This window comes from Polistes dominula, unplaced genomic scaffold, assembly GCF_049000335.1.
Source record: "Polistes dominula isolate Pdom_NZ unplaced genomic scaffold, Pdom_raw_medaka contig_277, whole genome shotgun sequence".
NCBI classification, from domain to species: Eukaryota; Metazoa; Arthropoda; class Insecta; order Hymenoptera; family Vespidae; genus Polistes; species Polistes dominula.
The window spans coordinates 188,467-208,499 of NW_028301009.1; the positions used below are offsets into that span (position 1 = coordinate 188,467).

Consider the following 20,033-nt stretch of genomic DNA (forward strand, 5'->3'; position numbering starts at 1 on the left):
CATCGCAGGCATAATTTTCATTTTTATAGTATCAGGCTTAGTTGTCGTTGATAATTTTTGGTTTTCTAAGACAAAATGTAACTACAATTTCGTATTACAGTTCTGGTATATTGACAATTATCCTCTCATTGTAACAATAATCATCGACTTTACTTTTATCTTTTGGATTAGGCAAGTGAATAATTTTATTTTTCACAAGAGAAATCAATATTTACTTGAACATAATGAGGGTTTTTAAGTAGGTATATAAAGATGAAATTTAATCAATTGAATGGAATACTTCATAGCATGCTGACAGCAACTATCGATTCTCCACAACATAAAAAAGTGCTTCGAATGAAAGATAACTGGGAAGATGATTCTTTGTTATCTGTTATTTATCGATCGTACAAAACCTATGAGAACTGTTTAAAATTGAAGAGAATTAAGTAAGTTACTGGTAATTGGTCCAAAACCATTCATTATTTTTAATTATTTCTTTTTATTCTTTTCATAAAAGACAAATCCATTTGGAATTAATCAAATGTGCCCAAAATATAAACGAGGCTTATGGATTACAAATCTTTATGTCTATGTCTTCATCTGTCGTGTTTATTACTGTATTATCATATAATTTATATGCTATTTTGATCGCAAAATATTATGAAGATTGGGTAAAAGAAATCTACGCGCATTTATATTGGATATTCTATTTTATCTTCAAGATTTTGGCAATAAACAATACATGCCATACAACGACAATGGAAGTATGTTCTTTTTAACTATTTTTATAGTATTTTATTTATCCATATATCTATAATAATATTTATCAAAATATGTTTAATTTCACGAAGTTTAGTGTGTTGTAATTAGAAATAATATTGATTTTTCTTGTTTTTCTATATGCCATGAACACTGGAGACATTCTTTGTGAATTATACGAACCTTCAATTAATAAGAAATTTTGCGATGAAGTAAGAAACAATTTGTGTTAACTTTTAATAATATAATATTTCTCTTCTATAACACGTATAATTTTTTTTTGTCACAATGAAACAGCGTTGAAAATAATTCAAAATGAGAGTAAGTAAATAATTTTTATCGTGTTATATGAAAACTGACATATGAGTCTAAGATTATCGTGTTATAGAAAAGTTGTCATGTTATGAATGTATTGCGTTATTAGAAGGATGTCTGTATATTCAATTTATAATAACTGTTTCTTTTAGATTCGTGATTTTAAGTTTCAACTAATCCAAAACCGTTTGACATTTAATGCTTGTGGATTTTACGATCTGGATCATACATTTATATATAGCGTAAGTTCCAAAAACGATTATTCAAACTAATTCTATTTTTTTTCTATTTTATAAACATTTTATTTATACATTGTTATGTATGTCTTAGGCGATTGGTTCGATTACTACCTATTTAGTTATTTTTATTCAAGTTGGAGATGATCCTAAAATATTCTATAACAATATCAACAATATTTCAACACCGACAATTTAAATAATAAAAAAATATGTTTCTCCTTCAATCAGTAACGAATAATTAGGTAATGATCAATATTTGAAATAGTGTAAATTTCTGTTTATATTAGATTTTTTCTGCGCCAATAAAAAGAAAACAAAATTAAAATACAGTAGAAAGAATAAAATATATTTAATAAAAAATCCTATGTACTTCTGTAGCTGTTGTTATGTACAATTAAAACATGTGCGCAAATCAAAAAACAAAGTTTCGAGAGAATGAGACGAATGCAGAGTATCAAGAGTAAGATAATTGAAGGATTTTTTTTACTTATTAATAATATTATATCATATATATCAAAGGGCACCGGTATGATCTTAGAATTGGATTATTATTATTATTATTATTATTATTATTTTTTTTTTTTTTTTTTTTTTTTTTTTTTATTATCGTGGTAAAAAGTAAAGGCAAATCTTTTCTAGACCAAAGGCGTCGGCCCTGCCCCCGCAGCCGAGGATCGCCCCTCGACGTCAGAAGCAGAGTCGACCCTCGTGTGCTGAACTCTCGTCTCGTCCTTTCGTCCAAAACGCATATCAGCTAAACCCCCCCTCCCCTGATCTTTCCTTGTTCAGGCGAGGGGAAAATCCACTTCTGTCCGCGTAGTCGTCCGCGTCTCCCCCCAACCAGAGATTACTTTAGTATTACTTCTGGTTGGGGGTCTTGTCCGTGTGTCGTTTTGTTATTCGTCTGTTGTGTTCTGTGTGTCGTTCAGTCTGTTGTCTTGCGTCAGGTCCGTCATGTCAGGCAGCCGTCCGCATTTTTCCGTCTTAGAATAGTCTCCGTATATGTGGCGACTAATTGCCACCAGTCCTTTCCGTGGAGCATCACCTCCACGATGTTGTCAGGGGTGATGTCTCCCACGGTCGCTTCGAGTCTCCGTCTTAGGTCAGTCCAGCGGTAACATGCGAAGAAGGTATGTTCCGCGTCGTCTCGTTCGTGTCCACAGTATGTGCAATTTGGTGTCTGTACTCTGTTCATTCTGTGGAGGTATTGTCGGAAGTACCCGTGTCCTGTCAGGAGTTGTGTTACGTAGAAGTTTACGTCCCCGAAGTCTCGTTTTGTCCACTGTCTTAGGTCCTTGATGAGTCGTCTTGTCCAGTTGCCTGTTCTTTCTTCCGTCCAGCGCTGTTGCCACGCGCGCATAGTGTTGTCCCTTTCTGTCGATGTTGCGTCCTGTAGTCTCGTGTCTGCGCTTCTTCCGTAGATCCTCCTGCGCTCAAAAGCAAGAAGATCTATGGGAATCACGCCTGCCACGACCAGAACAGCCTGCGCAGAGACTGTCCGGTAGGAGCAGGCGATCCTCAGCGCGCTCTGTCTCTGTATCGTCATCATTGCGTGGCAGTACTTCTTTGTCTTCAGGGAGTCTGCCCAGACTTCTGCCCCGTACAGAAGGATCGAGTGGGCTGTCGACATCAGTAGGGTGTCGACATCGATCGCTCTCGAGTTGAAGTCCCCAGCGACTACCAGGTCCCCAGGCAGTTCCCTGATTCCGTCCTCGAGGGCCGCTACCTTTCTCCCGAACTCCGCCGCGTCGCAGTTTGGGGTAAGGTAGACACTGATGTAAGTGACAGTGCCCACTTTGACCCAGACATAGTCTTTCCCTGCGCCACAGCCGGTTATCCGGGAACGGGCAGCACCCCTCACCCAGATAGCTACCGTCTCGTCGTCGTTTGTGTACCAAGTCCGTGTTGTCCATTTTCTGTATGGCTCGCACAGTATGAGTACGTCCGCGTCCAGTTCGTCTGCTATCTGGGGTAGTAGCATGTCAGCTGTCCTGCTGCGGTTCAGGTTTCCCTGGATTACGCTGTCCGTCGTCCAGCCCGCTTCCTGCACTCCTCCAGCGCGACCCGGAACGCCGCGCACCTCCCGGAGCCCGAGAGATGCACCGCGTCCATTCGTCCTGCCTCGGCGCACAGAGAGCAGTTCAGTCTGTTTTTACAGTCCGTCATTATATTTATCGTCATTATTATTATTATTATTATTATTATTATTATTATTATTATTATTATTATTATTATTATTATTATTATAATATATGAACTCGAAAGTTAATTGCCGAAAATACCAAATTCTGCCATTGTTCCTGAGCGTCCCTGAGCGCGATCCTTCCATTCGCGGTCTTCGCATCCTATTTCTTTCAGATCCCATCTAATATTATCCTCCCATCTACGTCTCAGTCTACCTAGTGGTATTTTCCCGTTTGGTGTACCAACCAATATTTTGTGCGCCGTTCGATCCTCCTCGATGCACGCCACGTGACGAGCCCATCTTTATCGGCGTGATTTTACGACGTTAATAATGTTCGGTTTGTTGTACAATCGATGAACTTCAATGTTATGGGATTTCTCCATTCGCCCATTTCCTCATCGCGTTTTGCACCGAAGATTTTACGAAGAACTTTGTTTTCGAAAACCCTAAATTCTTGCCTAGGCAGCAACCGTGAGCTGAATAATTTGTTAACCGAATAAAAACATGCATTGCCTAAATTGATTCTTTTCTTGAGTTCTTCGTTAATTTCGTTCGTCTGGTTTATGATCGATCCTAAATACCAAAAGTTGCTGACCCGTTCGAAAATTTTATCCAAAACGACCAAAGTTACAGTACTAGGCATATTCTTAGTTCTATCGGTTACAATATATTTGGTTTTTTCCGCGCTTATTTGCAGTCCCAGATCTTAAGTATTATCTATTAATATTTTCGCGTTATTAATTAATGACCCTTCATTGTCTCCTACAAAGCAATATCGTTCGCGTATGTCAACAATTCTATTGTCCCGTTCAACTGTAGACCATCTTTACTTTTCTGCAGTTCTTTGTCAGCGAATTCCAGTACTAAATTGAACAAAAGAGGTAACAATGCGTCCCCCTGTTTTATCCCGCTATGGATACTAAAATCCTCCGACATTTGGTTACTTATCCTCACTTTACCCCTAGTTTCCTTTAGGCAAAGTTGAACCAGGTTGACCAATTTTCTTGGTATCTTCTGTCGTATTAGAATTTCGAGCATTTTTTCTTGTTTTACCGAGTCGTACGATTTTCGAAAATCTATATACAGTTGATGTACTGGCTGATTAAATTCCCATTTTTTCTCTAAGATCTACCGAATAGCAAAGATTTGGTCTGTAGTCGATCTATTTCTCCTAAAACCGCACTGGTCATCTCCTATTATCTCGTCTGCATACGGTACTATCCTAGCTAGTAAGATATTTGATAATATTTTGTAACATGTTGGTAAAAGTGAAATACCCCGGTAATTATTACAATCCATTTTGTCTCCCTTTTTAAAGATTGGGATTATAATCGACTCTTTCCATTGTTCCGGCAATGTTTCCTTTCTCCATATTAATATGATTAGTTCAAAAATTTCTTCGACCAATCTATTTCCCCCCCCCCTGTTTTATTAGCTACGCAGGAATCGAGTCATTACCCGGTGATTTATGATTTTTTAGGTTTTTAATCGCGCTTTAGTCCTCTAACATAGTTGGTTCACTAATCACAGGTTCCACCGTATGGAACTCGAAATTCTCAGTTTCCCGGTCGTTCTCAGATTCTACATTTAATAACCGATCAAAATAATTTTTCCACGTGTTCAATATCTCCGTTGTATCCGAAACTAAATTGTTGTTCGCATCTTTCACTAGATCCGTCCTAGCTTGGAATCCCTTTCTGAGTCTATTTATCCCCGCGTACATACCACTGATGTTACTGCTTTGGCAATTTTCATCAATTTCCTCAACTTTTTGTTTTAAAAATTGTCACTTCTTGTTCTTAATTAAATTGTGGGTCACTTGCCTAATATTGTAAAATTGGTCCCGGGTTAGATCCGTATTTTGGGTCAGCCACGAGATACGCGCTTCGTTTCTGACTTTGACGGCTAACTCGCATTTTTCGTCGAACCATGGTTTGTTTTTGTGCCTTTTGCAAAGACCAACGATAGCTTCCGCCAATTTGAACATCATGTCGCGTATGTTTGCCCATTTTTTATCTGTACTCTCATCTGCTTCGTCAATTTTATTTGCAGACGCGAGTCTTTTCGTTATTTCGGCCGCGTACTTTATTCCGTTTTGTCCCTCGGTAAGCTTTTTCACGTTTATCCGTTTATTTCCTATCCGCTGTCCATTGGCCTTATTTACGGAAAGGCGTTCCCTCATCCTAGCAATAACCAAAAAATGATCCGAGTCGCAATCCGCCCCCCTGTACGTCCTAACATCTAGTAAGTTCATGTGTCGTCGTTTATCTGCCAGAATGTGATCAATTTGGTTACGCGTATTTCCGTTCAGGGAAATCCAAGTTTGTTTATGAATATCTTTGTGTTTAAAAAACGTGCTTTTAAAGATGAGATTTTTTCCGGTCGCAAAGTTAATTACTCTTACTCCATTATCATTACTTTCCTCATGGAGACTCTTACGCCCAATCGTTGGTCTAAAAAACTCTTCTTTACCGATTTTCGCGTTAAAATCTTCCACGACTATCTTAATGTAATCTTTCGGCAATTAATCTACGAGGCGCTCAAGTTCCTCATAGAACCCGTCTTTAACTTCGTCCTCTTTATCTTCCGTCGGCGCGTGCACATTTATAATCGCGATCTTGTACCATCGCCCCTGCAATATGATCAATCCTAATCTTTCATTTATAAACCTAATGTCTTTTACCGCGAATAGTATTCTTTTCCTAATCATGAATCCGACGCCGAAATTATGAATTTCTAATCCTCCATAGTAAAGCGTATACGCCCTCGCGTTGACCGAACCTTCCTCGGCCCATCTAGTTTTTTGTAGCGCGAGGATTTCTACCCCGTACTTTTCGACCTCTCCGACCATCACCTGGAGCGCCCCGGGTCTGGACAGACTTCGCACGTTCCAGATGCTCACTTTAAACTCCCTTCCGTTTTTCGACTTTATCTGACACGAATTCCCAAAAGTAGTCCCCACCCGGAGATCCGAACGGGGGACTAGTTTACCTCCGGAAAATTTTACCCTAGTAGAATCCATGGCGGTTTCATTGTTTCGTGATAAAAGTCTTTTTACGGTGTGGGGTAATCAGACCTACGCCCGACCCCCGAACAAGAGGGCCAATTCCAGGTCGGCTGTCCGCGACTGCTTATCTAATTAATTCGCAGCTAATCTACGTGCCTATGCAGGACCAAGAGGCCCTTCCTCTATCCGCAACCTGAGGACGCGCTGTGTCGTGGTGACTGGGATCCACCCACCCCGGGGACCACTACAAACTAGTTTTCCTTCCCCGAGGCTAGCAGCTGTTATGCTAACACAGATATTTTTATTTCAACTTTTTGAAGTGAGAACCTCTTTAGAAAAGGAAGTGATTTTAAAAAAATGAAACGCGGCGGCAAGCGGCCGTTGGGGTTGCAACCTCCAAGAGAATGAGACGGAATATAGCTATACAGTATTTCTTCCTATTCTCGGTCTCCTCTTGATGCTATGCTTCGTAGTTATCGCTCCTGGTTTTATATGTGTGTGTTTACGTGCGACTGCATACTACAAAGGGTGGACTCATATTATTTCGATCCGATACCTGTAGGTAGGAGCGATAGAAAGGTAAAAGAATAAACAGAGATAAGCACGTAGGTATGCGACAAAAGTATAAGGTCCAAACCAACCGACGGTCGAAATAAAGAAAGAAGGTGCGTGGTCTGTTTTTATTTTACCAAAAGCGGTATTTCTTTTTTATTTAAAAATGTTTCTATTTTATTGAAAAATTAGTATTAAATTATTTATTTCGCAAATATTATAATAAATAATTATGAAGTACATAGAATATATAATAATTGTTGTGTCTGAAATATTAAAAAAAAAAAAAAAGGATTACCAGATACATCAGAGAAAAAGAATTAGAGAATACTGTGGAATAAATGAGAAGCAGCTGACAAATTCCATTCAAAGCAAGTAAATTACTGTCACATTTTTATATTTTGCTTCTTTATAAAATATATTTGATGCATAAAGACAAAATATGTCTATTAAATTTGATTTTTATATGTTTTTATAAAAAATATCCAAAGAGATGTACTGACCCATGCATATATGAAAATTATAGTATAAATTGTGATATTTGCGTATTTAAGAAAATTATACTAATTTTTCAATAAAATAAAAACATTTTTAAGATGTTGAACGCCCAGCGTAAATCGGTGGAGCTTACCAAGGAGCTGAAATTTGAGACTGAAAGTGTAGACAGTTCGATAAGCTGAGAGAGCGATACGATTCAATGCATTTTTAAGATTTTTCGTTGTTCAGATCTTTATTTAGACGAGAGTATTTAAAAAGATAAGTTTGTGGTCCAAAGAATAAGGACGAGATATGTTATAAATAATAAGGGTCTCGCGAAGTGTGGTAGGCTGCAGAGTTGAAAAAACATTTCTAGAGAATATCTTTATTAGATCTTTCATTGCATTTGACCTGAACCTTCGTTCAGTCCAGCAGTATTTTCCATATGTTTTTCGTAACGTTTTTATTTCATATGTCCTCAAATGTTTGTTATATAGCGCAAAAATGTAGATGAAAACGGGAAATAGAAAACCATACTAACAAAAAAAATTTTATACCTGAGTTTCAAAAAAAGGATTATTTATTTTTACCTAATTTCTGACGAATTATATTTCCTTTGATAAACATCCTACCATTTTTGTTTCTATCTATGGCTATTGCATCCAGCATTCCGTTTTTATTGCTTGAATTGTGGAAAGTGCACTTTTTATCAGCTATTCCACCCAGAGACCATACCGGTGACCTTTATTATATATAGTAATAATATTATAATAAATAAATCCTACAATTATCTTACTCTTAAAACTGTCCATTCGTCTCATTCTCTCGAAACTTAGATTTTTGAAGGTTTCACTTCTAACACGTGTGATCTGCACACATGATTTTTTTTAAATAAGTTCGAGTTGAATTATTAGCTATAACAATACACAAAAACAATATAAATATGTGTAAATTTATTGATTAAACAATTTATAATAACCAGAAAAAATAATTATTGAAAATACTCACGTGAAGGTAAGAAGTCATCTTTAATAAAATGGAGTGAACAGACCTTCATATTGGGAGTTATACTTTTTCCGATTTTTAGCGCTCGTACCCAATCTATATGTTTTTCAATCATTTCTTTATCTCCAAATTTGTTTATTCGATAAACAAATTATTTTTTACGAGGTGGAATATGAAAAAACCTAATTTTTTCATCACGACAAGCTTTGCTTGTACAACCAAATACATAGCAATACACTTTACTTGTATTTTTTTTTGCTGTGAACTCTATAACAAAAAAAAAATTCTTTGCAACAACTTTTTAGTATAACGATACTAGTTATTTTTAATTCTACTTTCAATAATAAATAAGCAAGTCATAATATTAAAAGTATAAATATTTCCACATAAATATCGTGTAGTACGATAAAAACAAAAATTTATATTGATTGTGGAGTCTCTAATACACAGCATATCATAGATGTAAATGCGCTTCACGAACTTTTAGGATTAGATTTATGCAAAGCATTGCCAGGATTTCACGCATTTACAGGTTGTGATTACAATCCAGCCTTTTTTAGAAAAGGTAAACAGCGTCCTTTTCAAATACTCGAGAAAAGAGAAGATTTTAAAAAAGCATTTGCTAGCTTAGGTGATTCATTAATCGTTAATGATGATACTAATAGTAAATTAGAGCCATTCCTTTGTACTATATATGGATATGAATTTAATGATAAAATAAATAATATAAGGTTTCACATGTTTCTTCGAAATTTTAAAGTTAAAAAAATACAGAAGCTTTCTTAAAAAAAAATTTAAAAAACTTCGACGCCTCTTGCTTGCCACCTTGCTACAACGAACTCGAACAGCAAATAAAACGAGCGAACTATATTGTTCACGTGTGGAAAAATGCTACTGAATTTGATGGAATCCAATTCGGGGCCGAAGAATCAGGATGGATATTACATGAAAATAAATATGACTTTGTTTGGTTCAAAGGTCAACAATTACCATCTTCAGTAGAGGATATTATTATGGAAAACGATAATTCAAAAGGTAAATTTTGATCGATGACTCTTTATTAAGTATATAATTATTTTCATTTACTTAACTACGTACTTTTTTCAGCTGAAGAAGACGAAGAGAACGAATATGATAGCGATGAAGATCCAGATTATGATGATGATAAAATGGATGAGAATAATCAGGACGATGAGGATGACGAGGAGAAAGAGGGTGATGAAGATATCGAAACCGATTGATTATTATTAATGATTTATTAAGCACGATAAAACTTTTTTTTTTAATTGTCTTGGCTACAAATAAATTTAGGATTTTTACATTTTTTACACAAATTTGTATTTAATTGATCAACTTATGAATTTGTAATTATATTATACTTGACCTTTTTAACTGTTTTTAATAAAGATAATAAAATTCTTGTAAAATTCTGTTAAAATTTAAATTAAAAGTTAAGTAAATGTATGAATTCTTCTTAATTGACTTCTGACATTTTAATAGTACGTTCTTTGTATCTTTATAAACGTTCAGGTAAATCATCAGGAGTTGAGAGTCATGTACGGGGTAAAAACTAGAGCAGTCCTTTAGCCGGCGCGCCGCACCGCGTTTTGCGCTCTCATACTTTGCACCCCAATTTCTCACGAATGCCTCCACTTTTTCTGACCACTTTTGTCGACACCGTTCCAACCTTTTGCAGATCAAAAATTCTGTGCGTAAGTTATTTTCCAAAATCGGTTGCGAGCTCTCCGTCTATTAGGCACTGATGAATAAATAGATTAGTTTTTTTTATCAAAAAAACTTTATTTATGCAAGTACTATTTATTGTTGGCAAGAAAAAATTTTGTGGCTCTTTAAGGGGACACGTCAACAAAAAAAATTCGATTTTTTTTCGATTTTCTGAAAGAATATTATTTCAAAAATATCTCTTCAAATTTTGGTAAAGATCCGCGCATTATTTACGAAACTGTAGTAGTTTAAACGGAGCGCGCCGTAGCGCTCCAAGTAAGTTACCAAAACTTTAAATGTTAATTTCTCCTATTCACGTTTTTAAAACGGTTGCCCTCGCTGCGTCCAGACCATTTATCCGATCCTTACCAAATTTTGTACAGAAATACTAGGTACACGTATCTAGGGAATGAACGAAAGGGATTCAAAAATCTAAGTTTCGAGAGAATGAGACGAATGGACAGTTTTAAGAGTAAGATAATTGTAGGATTTATTTATTATAATATTATTACTATATATAATAAAGGTCACCGGTATGGTCTCTGGGTGGAATAGCTGATAAAAAGTGCACTTTCCACAATTCAAGCAATAAAAACGGAATGCTGGATGCAATAGCCATAGATAGAAACAAAAATGGTAGGATGTTTATCAAAGGAAATATAATTCGTCAGAAATTAGGTAAAAATAAATAATCCTTTTTTTGAAACTCAGGTATAAAATTTTTTTTGTTAGTATGGTTTTCTATTTCCCGTTTTCATCTACATTTTTGCGCTATATAACAAACATTTGAGGACATATGAAATAAAAACGTTACGAAAAACATATGGAAAATACTGCTGGACTGAACGAAGGTTCAGGTCAAATGCAATGAAAGATCTAATAAAGATATTCTCTAGAAATGTTTTTTCAACTCTGCAGCCTACCACACTTCGCGAGACCCTTATTATTTATAACATATCTCGTCCTTATTCTTTGGACCACAAACTTATCTTTTTAAATACTCTCGTCTAAATAAAGATCTGAACAACGAAAAATCTTAAAAATGCATTGAATCGTATCGCTCTCTCAGCTTATCGAACTGTCTACACTTTCAGTCTCAAATTTCAGCTCCTTGGTAAGCTCCACCGATTTACGCTGGGCGTTCAACATCTTAAAAATGTTTTTATTTTATTGAAAAATTAGTATAATTTTCTTAAATACGCAAATATCACAATTTATACTATAATTTTCATATATGCATGGGTCAGTACATCTCTTTGGATATTTTTTATAAAAACATATAAAAATCAAATTTAATAGACATATTTTGTCTTTATGCATCAAATATATTTTATAAAGAAGCAAAATATAAAAATGTGACAGTAATTTACTTGCTTTGAATGGAATTTGTCAGCTGCTTCTCATTTATTCCACAGTATTCTCTAATTCTTTTTCTCTGATGTATCTGGTAATCCTTTTTTTTTTTTTTAATATTTCAGACACAACAATTATTATATATTCTATGTACTTCATAATTATTTATTATAATATTTGCGAAATAAATAATTTAATACTAATTTTTCAATAAAATAGAAACATTTTTAAATAAAAAAGAAATACCGCTTTTGGTAAAATAAAAACAGACCACGCACCTTCTTTCTTTATTTCGACCGTCGGTTGGTTTGGACCTTATACTTTTGTCGCATACCTACGTGCTTATCTCTGTTTATTCTTTTACCTTTCTATCGCTCCTACCTACAGGTATCGGATCGAAATAATATGAGTCCACCCTTTGTAGTATGCAGTCGCACGCAAACACACACATATAAAACCAGGAGCGATAACTACGAAGCATAGCATCAAGAGGAGACCGAGAATAGGAAGAAATACTGTATAGCTATATTCCGTCTCATTCTCTCGCAGGCTAAATCCTATATGTTTGTCTCTCTTTCTCTCATTATTTAGTATAGCAGCCGTTTCATAGCTTCGTTACATAGCTTCGTTTTATTGCTGCGTTACTGTTTATTTACTTTTCAGATCACTCCCATTCTAAAGAAGTTTTCATTTCAAAAAAAGTTAAAAATCAGACTTTTTTGTCTGAGTCGTGCCAATTTACGATTTTTTGACTTTTTAGTTTTTCCTTAGTTCAACTAGAAGATACATGTCTTATGAACACGCTCCGACCTTTTTTTTTAATTTTAGATTGCTGTAACTAAAGCTAAAAATCATCATGATTGATGCGTTTCGCCGCGAGGGCCTCAGGAGATTAGTTACTACGGCGGTCATTTTGAAAAAAAAAAAAATCAGATTTTTATATTTTAATATGTAATGAATAAACATGTTGAGTTTCAAAACGATTCATTTATTCCTTCCATTTTAAATAAGTCTCTGAAAAACGGTCAAAATTTAGGCGTTTACATGTATCGCCGGCCTTAAGGAAATAGGCTACGAAGACCGCGAATGGAAAGGTCGTGTTCAGGGATGGGAACACTGGCGGGATTTTGTATTTGCGGCAATGACCTTTTGAGTTTCTAATGCCATAATTAATAGTTATAATAATAATATTATTGAATTATAATTTGCTTCTTTTACAATAAATCTTAATGATTTGCCAGCAAAACGGCTAAGTGGGTCACTTCCCAGCCTTGGGACGGTCTACCTCTCTGATGATCCAGAAATGGTGAAGAGGGGGTTTTTCCAACCCCAATGATCATAACATCTACGGTCATTGTTCTCTTTGCAATGGTTTTACGCATTCAACATCACGTGTAATAGGCAATAGCCTGAGACACAGCTGGGCGAGCTCTTGCTCGACGTATGCTCAGAATTAACACTAGATGTTTCTTTTACAACGATTTTTGAAGAGAAAACTTTATTAGAATCGTTATAAAACTCGATCAAACGGAAAAAATATGACCCAAATTGTTTCGTTCTTTGTCGAAACATCTGAAGGAATTAGTTGCAAGAGTAAAATACCTGGTTGTATTGACCAATGATTAAGGATATTTTAAATTCAAATAAAGATTCACATATACCTGAGTTTCACAAAAAAAAATATATTATATTTACTTAGGTTAGGACGTCAACAAAAATTCTACGATTTTTAGGTTTATTTATTCGCTATCGTATTCGGCATATTTCATCTTGATTGCTAGAATTTGGAAAGTGATAATTTTTGTCAGCTACCTCCACACCAAGATCATACCGGTGCTCTTTTTTATATATGGTAACAATATTATAATAAATAAACCGTAAATTAGCCTACTTCTGATACTGTGCACTCGTCTCATTTTCTCGAAAATTAGTTTTTTGAAGGTTTCACTTCTAACACGTGTGATCTACACACACGATTTTTTTGTATATAGGAATTTATATAAATTAGCCATAATTCACTTTTTTCTTAATTTCGATGAATCTCTAAAAAGATATTTTTCGATTACTATCTCAACACTGTATCAATATAACTTTGTTTTTTAATTTTTTTTTCAACTACTTACAAACTTTCTTCATATTTTTTTTTCGTTTATCTCCTTTCTGTTTTTTTCTTTCTAGTATTTTTTTTCTTTTTGTTGACTTCTATTATTAACATATCACTAGTATTTCTTTTATATAGGTCCATTTAATTCGTTTGCTATGGATGCATGGGTGAACAACCTTCAGATGACTCTATAATAATTCCCAACTAATTCCTTCTCATTTCTCTCTCTCTCTCTCTCTCTCTCTCTCTCTCTCTCTCTTTCTTTCATGGACATTTATACAACATGAAGGCATTGTTGGCTAATCATTATGCTTTTTTATCGATACAAAAATTTGATTCTAAATTCTCAAAAAGGGGGTCGTTGACTTTTGCTAAACGTCAATACATATGTAATTACGTATATTAGTATTGGACAAACAATGGGATGTATCGAGAATCTTATGTTTTATTTTCTTGTTTTTTAATGAATTAACCGATGACGCAAAATTTCTTATAGATACATTTTCTTTCTTACTTTTCCATTCTTTCCTTTTTCACGTTATATCACGAAATACATTGCATTTCATCGTTGTTGCGCAACGATTTCTATATTTTAATCACATTTACAGAGGCATATGTTTTATATATATATATATATATAAGTTCTAATATATAACTATTACATTGTTTAATGCATTCTATTCATTGTCAATGAAAAAATTCGATTTTTTTAACCCTGTCGTTACTAGCGACCCATACACTGGTCACATATGCAAAGCCTCATACGAACGACAAAACTTCATAAGAATCGAACAATACTCGTGTCAAAGCATGCCCTAACGAAAGGGTTAAATTAATCAAAAATTTTTTGTATTGATTGATTGTTGTATCAAAGAAAAGATTTTTATTTTTTTATTTTTCTTCTGTTTTTTATTCTTTCTTTGTGCCAATATATATATTTAACTTATATATCTTAACACTTTTTTTTATTACGTGTTATCTTATCATCTTGTTTTTTGTTGCATAAATAGTACAAGCAAAAACGATTATTGGTATATACGCGTAGTATTAATAAAGTTTTACTTGTGTACCAATATGGCGATTGCGACGGCGACGGCGACGGCGACGGCGACGGCGACGGCGATGGCAACTACGATGGCAATGGTGATGGCGACAAAACGATCGAATTTCGATAGATCCATCTCGGTATTTGAATAGTCGTTAATCGTTAGACTAAATTTTATCTAAGATCGCTATAATGTGCGGAATAATACATATAATATTGTCCTGTTACATTATTATAATTACCAGTAGGTTTAGACAATTGCCCTGTTATCTTATTTATTTAATATATTAAAATTACTCATTTCAACTTTCGTCGTATTTTAATTATTACGAGGAAAACGTTTAATGATACTTTCTTGTCCTCCAATTTTTTTTATCTTTTATCTCAAAAAAAAAATGTTTAAATATATATAATTATTCATAGAATCGTTGCAATTTGTGTTTCTAAAATGAAATTTCAATATTCGTCGATCGGCACACATAATCGTCCATTTGTCTATTTCTATTAATTTCACTATGTAATTAATGTTCCTTTCGTCTTCGCAATTTTGTTCTTGTTTCTTTTTTTTTTTTTTTTAATAGATTAGAAATGAAGGTTTTGTTTTGCATATTCTTCAATTTATATTCTTCAGTCTTTAAAAACATGACTGTTTAAAGTTAGTTAAAGGATCAGTAATAGTAGTAGTAGAGTAGTAGTTGTACACTATTATCATCTAAGGATCGACCTGCGACCTTCTTTCTTACATTCATTGAACCTAATAATACAACTATATATACGTCGACTAATTAATAACATATTACATACGATGATCGAACTAATGTTTCGATAGGAATACGCGTTCAAAACGTTACGCGACAATCGATAATGAATCAAATATATTATACTTTTCATGTATTACTATATTTTTCTGTACGCTTTACAGAAATTTCTCGTTTTATTTATTTATGTATTTATTTATCTATCTACCGATTGAAGAAATTTCGAAGATATTATTGTTCTCAAAATCATTCTCGACGAACATTCGATACACATAATCGCTACGAGAGATATGTTTGCTGCCAAAATATTGAAAGAAAATTAATTTCAAATGAGATCATCTAGTGGGGTTTTACTTGTTCAATTTTTTTTTGTTTCGTAGATGTCTATGAAATATTGACATGTAAAACTTAAAAATGTTTAATTAAAAAGTTACATTATTTATAAAGATAATAGTTATTTAACAAATGTCACACTATTGTTTCTAAAATTAATCTTGGCAAAGATAAATCTCTTGACACTTCTCATTCATTCTTTTCCAGATACATTCATTTATTAACCCTTTCACTCCGATGGCCGTATATATCAGCCCTAGAAAAATGACCAATAATGTACGAAGAGCGTATATATACGTTCCTCAAAAATACACGATCAAATATGAAAAAACAAAACGCTCCGTATCCAGCGATTATATTTTGTCTCAACCATTCCGGAGCAAAAGGGTTAATTGAAATATTTTTTATCTGGTCAGGGAAAACTTAATGAATTTCATTTTATCTTTATAGGGTATACTTGATAAAAATCTTAATAAATTTAACAATTCTTATCAATATGAAATAAAAAAGACTAGATCGATAAGATAAATTTAAGATTATTTGAAATATTAGCATTATTAAATGTTAATACATATGGGAACATTTTTCTTTAATTTTCAATTAAATTTTTTTCGTTAATCTTTAAATGATAAAATTTAACTTTGTTCTAACGATAATTATTGTACTAGCCCTTTCGTTACTAGCGACCCATATAGAGTTCGTATACATTGCAAAGATATTTTAATATTAGCGAATTTATATGGAATGATATTCGCGCAAAAGCATGCCGTAACGAAAGGGTTCATGAATATCAAAAAAGAGTGAGGGAGCTATATGATTATTGTGCTAAACCTACTGGAGATATTTTCTGGAATTCTACTATGTATATATGTATATATATACATGTATAAATATTTAATGTTAATACGACTAATTTCACCGAATATAGAATATAGGTTATTGCAGTACGTGCCTTGAAATTCTTACAACTACATGAATGACATTTACATAAACGTTAAACGAAGTATTTCGAAACAATGATAATCATTGATGTATGAGGAAGTAAAAAGAATATAAAGGAGGAAAAATATGATATATCAAAATAATCTTAGACTCATATTGATCACGAGTTATTAATTATGTAATTTTATATACGACATTTAATAACGTTTTCTCTCTCTCTCTCTCTCTCTCTCGCTCTCTCTCTCTTTCTCTTTCTCTTTCGTTCGTTAGCTCGCATTTCTTGTTATACAAATTATCATAAATCATACGAAATATACAATTCAACTTATTTCTGTTATTTTATTTCTTTCTTTTTTTTATATACTAAATAGTACTGAATTGCCTATTTAAATGATATTCAATAGATCCTAAAATATAAAAGGTGATCAATAAAATATTTTAAAACAATAAAACGTACTCAGGTGTTTCATAAATTACGATAAAACTATCTCGTATTTTAATATACATAAAAACGCGAGTAGTTTATAAAAAAGAGATAAATTATGTATATATGTATGTATCTGTGTATATATAATTGAATTAATATTTAAAAAGAGACCACAAAGAAATATACGTATAAGCATTAACGAACAGGAAGATCGTATTCGACAGTCACGGAAAATCTGCAGTCAATAATACAAGACAAAGTTCTTTGATAAAATATTTTGTTCTTTACATAAACATTGACAATAATAATGAACAGTAAAAACAAAAAATAATTTATAAAATATAATCGAGCTAGTTTTATTAACCAAGTTCACTATTATCCAGATATTGAATTTAAATTTATAAAGTATCAAAAAAATAATACAATATATAACTTAAAAATTGAAAAAATTAATCTGTCCTGATAATTGCGAGCTTTTTCTTCTTTTTTGCTTCTTTTCATTCATTTTCTTTCTTGCTTTATTTGAATGAAAATTTCTAATAAATTCAGTAATAAGCCAAGCCAGAACCTGCCATGTATCTATCAGCTAAACATTTTATTATCATAATAATAACAATAATAATAATAATCATTATCTGTTGACAAATAATTTTGGTCTTCTTCCAAAGTTGCAATAACCATTGTACTGTTTTTGAGAAATCTTTTGCATAAAGATAGACTAGTACTTTAGTGTGTACGCTGCTTCAATCTTCGTCTCTCAAAAAAACACTATTACTTTTCTTATTACTCTCTATCACTGTACACGGCAACTTCTTTTTACATAATATATAGAACATTTACTCGGCGTATGCAATTTAATGTCTGAATTTTGACCAATACATTCGAATAATAATTTAAATTAATTATTAAGGAATTAATGATATTAACAAAATTATGAAAAATATTTTGATGTATTTCCAATCAACATACACTTATTATTAATTTAAATATTCATCTCTACACAGTCAACTGCGTACGCGGAGCAAATTATTAATTAGACCTTTTGTAACAGTATTTTTATCTACTATTTATATATTTAGATATATCTTTATATGCATGTATTATATATATATATAATAGTATATAATACTAAATCATCGCTGATTCTGGGTACATCTATAATTTTTGTTTACGAGCATCGTATGTATAACCTTATTTTTACTTTCATTCTTTATGTCTTCTTAAATATCTAGAAAATTAAATTAAGATTAATCGTGTATACATAATAATGAACTATCTAATTAAGATGTTTGGAATAGTACAATAAAGAGAACATTTATGAAATACCCCAATATATATTCGTTTCTTCGTTCTCATCATTAATTGTCTCGAAAACTCCATGGAATTATGGTTTTCCTATACGCATATATACATATAATAGTTTTTGTTTAATTATTACTATTTTTTTTCCTATCCATGCACATACGTATATATATGCATATTTGCGTCACCTGATATCTCAAAATAACGTAATTATTATCATTATTTCTAAATTAATTATAATATTTTTTAGTTCACACATTAATCGTTATTATTATATTATTTAATACTTCAACATAGGATAACTGTGAACTTCTCCACTTGGACCAAAACCAATGATTTCTAAAAAAAATAAGACAATTTAAAAAAAGGAATAATATATATAATATATGATAAATACAAATACGCTAGATCGATGCCCAATGTAAACTACTATTTAAATATCTCTTTTGTAACGAGAATTTTACATGCTTTTTTCCTAATTCTTTTTTTATGATTTATCGTAAAATAGATACCGATATACACGCAAACAGCTAATTGTATATACCTAATCTAATCATCCTAAACGTTTAGAATCACACTAAGCTCCACCTGAATTTACTTAACTATAATTCATACCTTTCTATCCGAGTCTTTTCATTTAGCACGATTATAATAAATTATTACAAAGCTTTTTCGAAATACACACTCGCAGAGCTATTGTTATCCTTGTTCTTTCGACAATTGCATAAATATGTAAAAACAGCAAATCCAAGTGTAGGAATAGTAGCAACATCAGCACATATACGTATGCACGTTTGTGCGATTCTAAACGGTAATTTGTTATATAATAACAAAGATTCTCGATTATTATTATTATCATCTTGAGAACACAGCACATCTTGATTTACAATTTGAAATGACATTTAATAAACAACACAATATTTCAAAAGGCAAATTGTAACATACAAGTAGCAGATCCTCAAGATCGAATGATCGCGCGAGAATAATAATGATAGAAGTATTGACCATATTCACAGTGAGAGAGACGAACAGCGTCTGCTTTTTAACGAAGTTCAAAGGTCGATATCAACAACGGTTAGAACATTTCGAACCTAGATCGATATCAATCAAAAGGGCATATTTTCTAAGCATATTACACAGTATTTACAAAATCTTCCTTTTTATCATTCCATTTGAAATCCTGAAACAGAAATTTTATGTTTTTGAAAAAAACATTTCGAACCGATGTAATACGTATTTAATAAAATTATAAACGAAGAATATAGTAAACATTAAAATTATAATTTTAATTAGCATAAGTATATAGCGTATGTGTACGTGAATATGTATAAGTGTGCACATATATATATATAGATAGATATATATTAATCACAATTTTCTCTACTATTCTGCTAAGTAGCGTGAAATTATTCATATATCTGTTTAATTCAATGAACTTTTACGTTAACTAATTGAATTTATTCATACAGTTATCATGGTTATATTAATCACAGACATAAAAAGCATAAAAATTATGACTATAG

The 20,033-nt window shown here is 32.7% G+C and overlaps 2 protein-coding genes and 1 long non-coding RNA gene across 22 annotated transcripts in view; 1 reads left to right on the top strand and 2 right to left on the bottom strand.

Annotated features, from left to right (window-relative positions):
• Positions 1 to 6,004: 6,004 nt before the first annotated feature.
• On the bottom strand, positions 6,005 to 6,502 carry LOC107073599 (protein CFDP2-like). The gene has a single exon (XM_089174064.1). The coding sequence runs from the start codon at positions 6,500 to 6,502 to the stop codon at positions 6,005 to 6,007; it is 498 nt and encodes a 165-aa protein (XP_089030190.1).
• Positions 6,503 to 6,927: 425 nt separating this feature from the next.
• On the top strand, positions 6,928 to 17,487 carry LOC149032037 (uncharacterized). The gene is made up of 2 exons (XR_016177075.1): positions 6,928 to 9,556; positions 9,629 to 17,487. It is a non-coding gene; the product is annotated as an uncharacterized LOC149032037 (long non-coding RNA).
• The window catches only part of lap (phosphatidylinositol-binding clathrin assembly protein lap), a 33,516-nt gene continuing 30,424 nt past the window's right edge, over positions 16,942 to 20,033 (bottom strand). For all 20 annotated transcript variants that reach the window (XM_015334103.2, XM_089174071.1, XM_089174070.1 and 17 more), the window contains one exon: positions 16,942 to 19,690. Coding sequence is in view for 1 of the 20 variants with exons in the window: in XM_089174080.1 (XP_089030206.1) it covers positions 19,643 to 19,690 (48 nt within the window). In the remaining 19 variants the exon portion in view is untranslated. The remainder of the gene's footprint in view (positions 19,691 to 20,033) is intronic.

Excerpts from the sequence above, each read along its gene's own strand:
- LOC107073599 (XM_089174064.1), bottom strand. The coding sequence starts at position 6,502 with ATGGATTCTACTAGGGTAAAATTTTCCGGAGGTAAACTAGTCCCCCGT.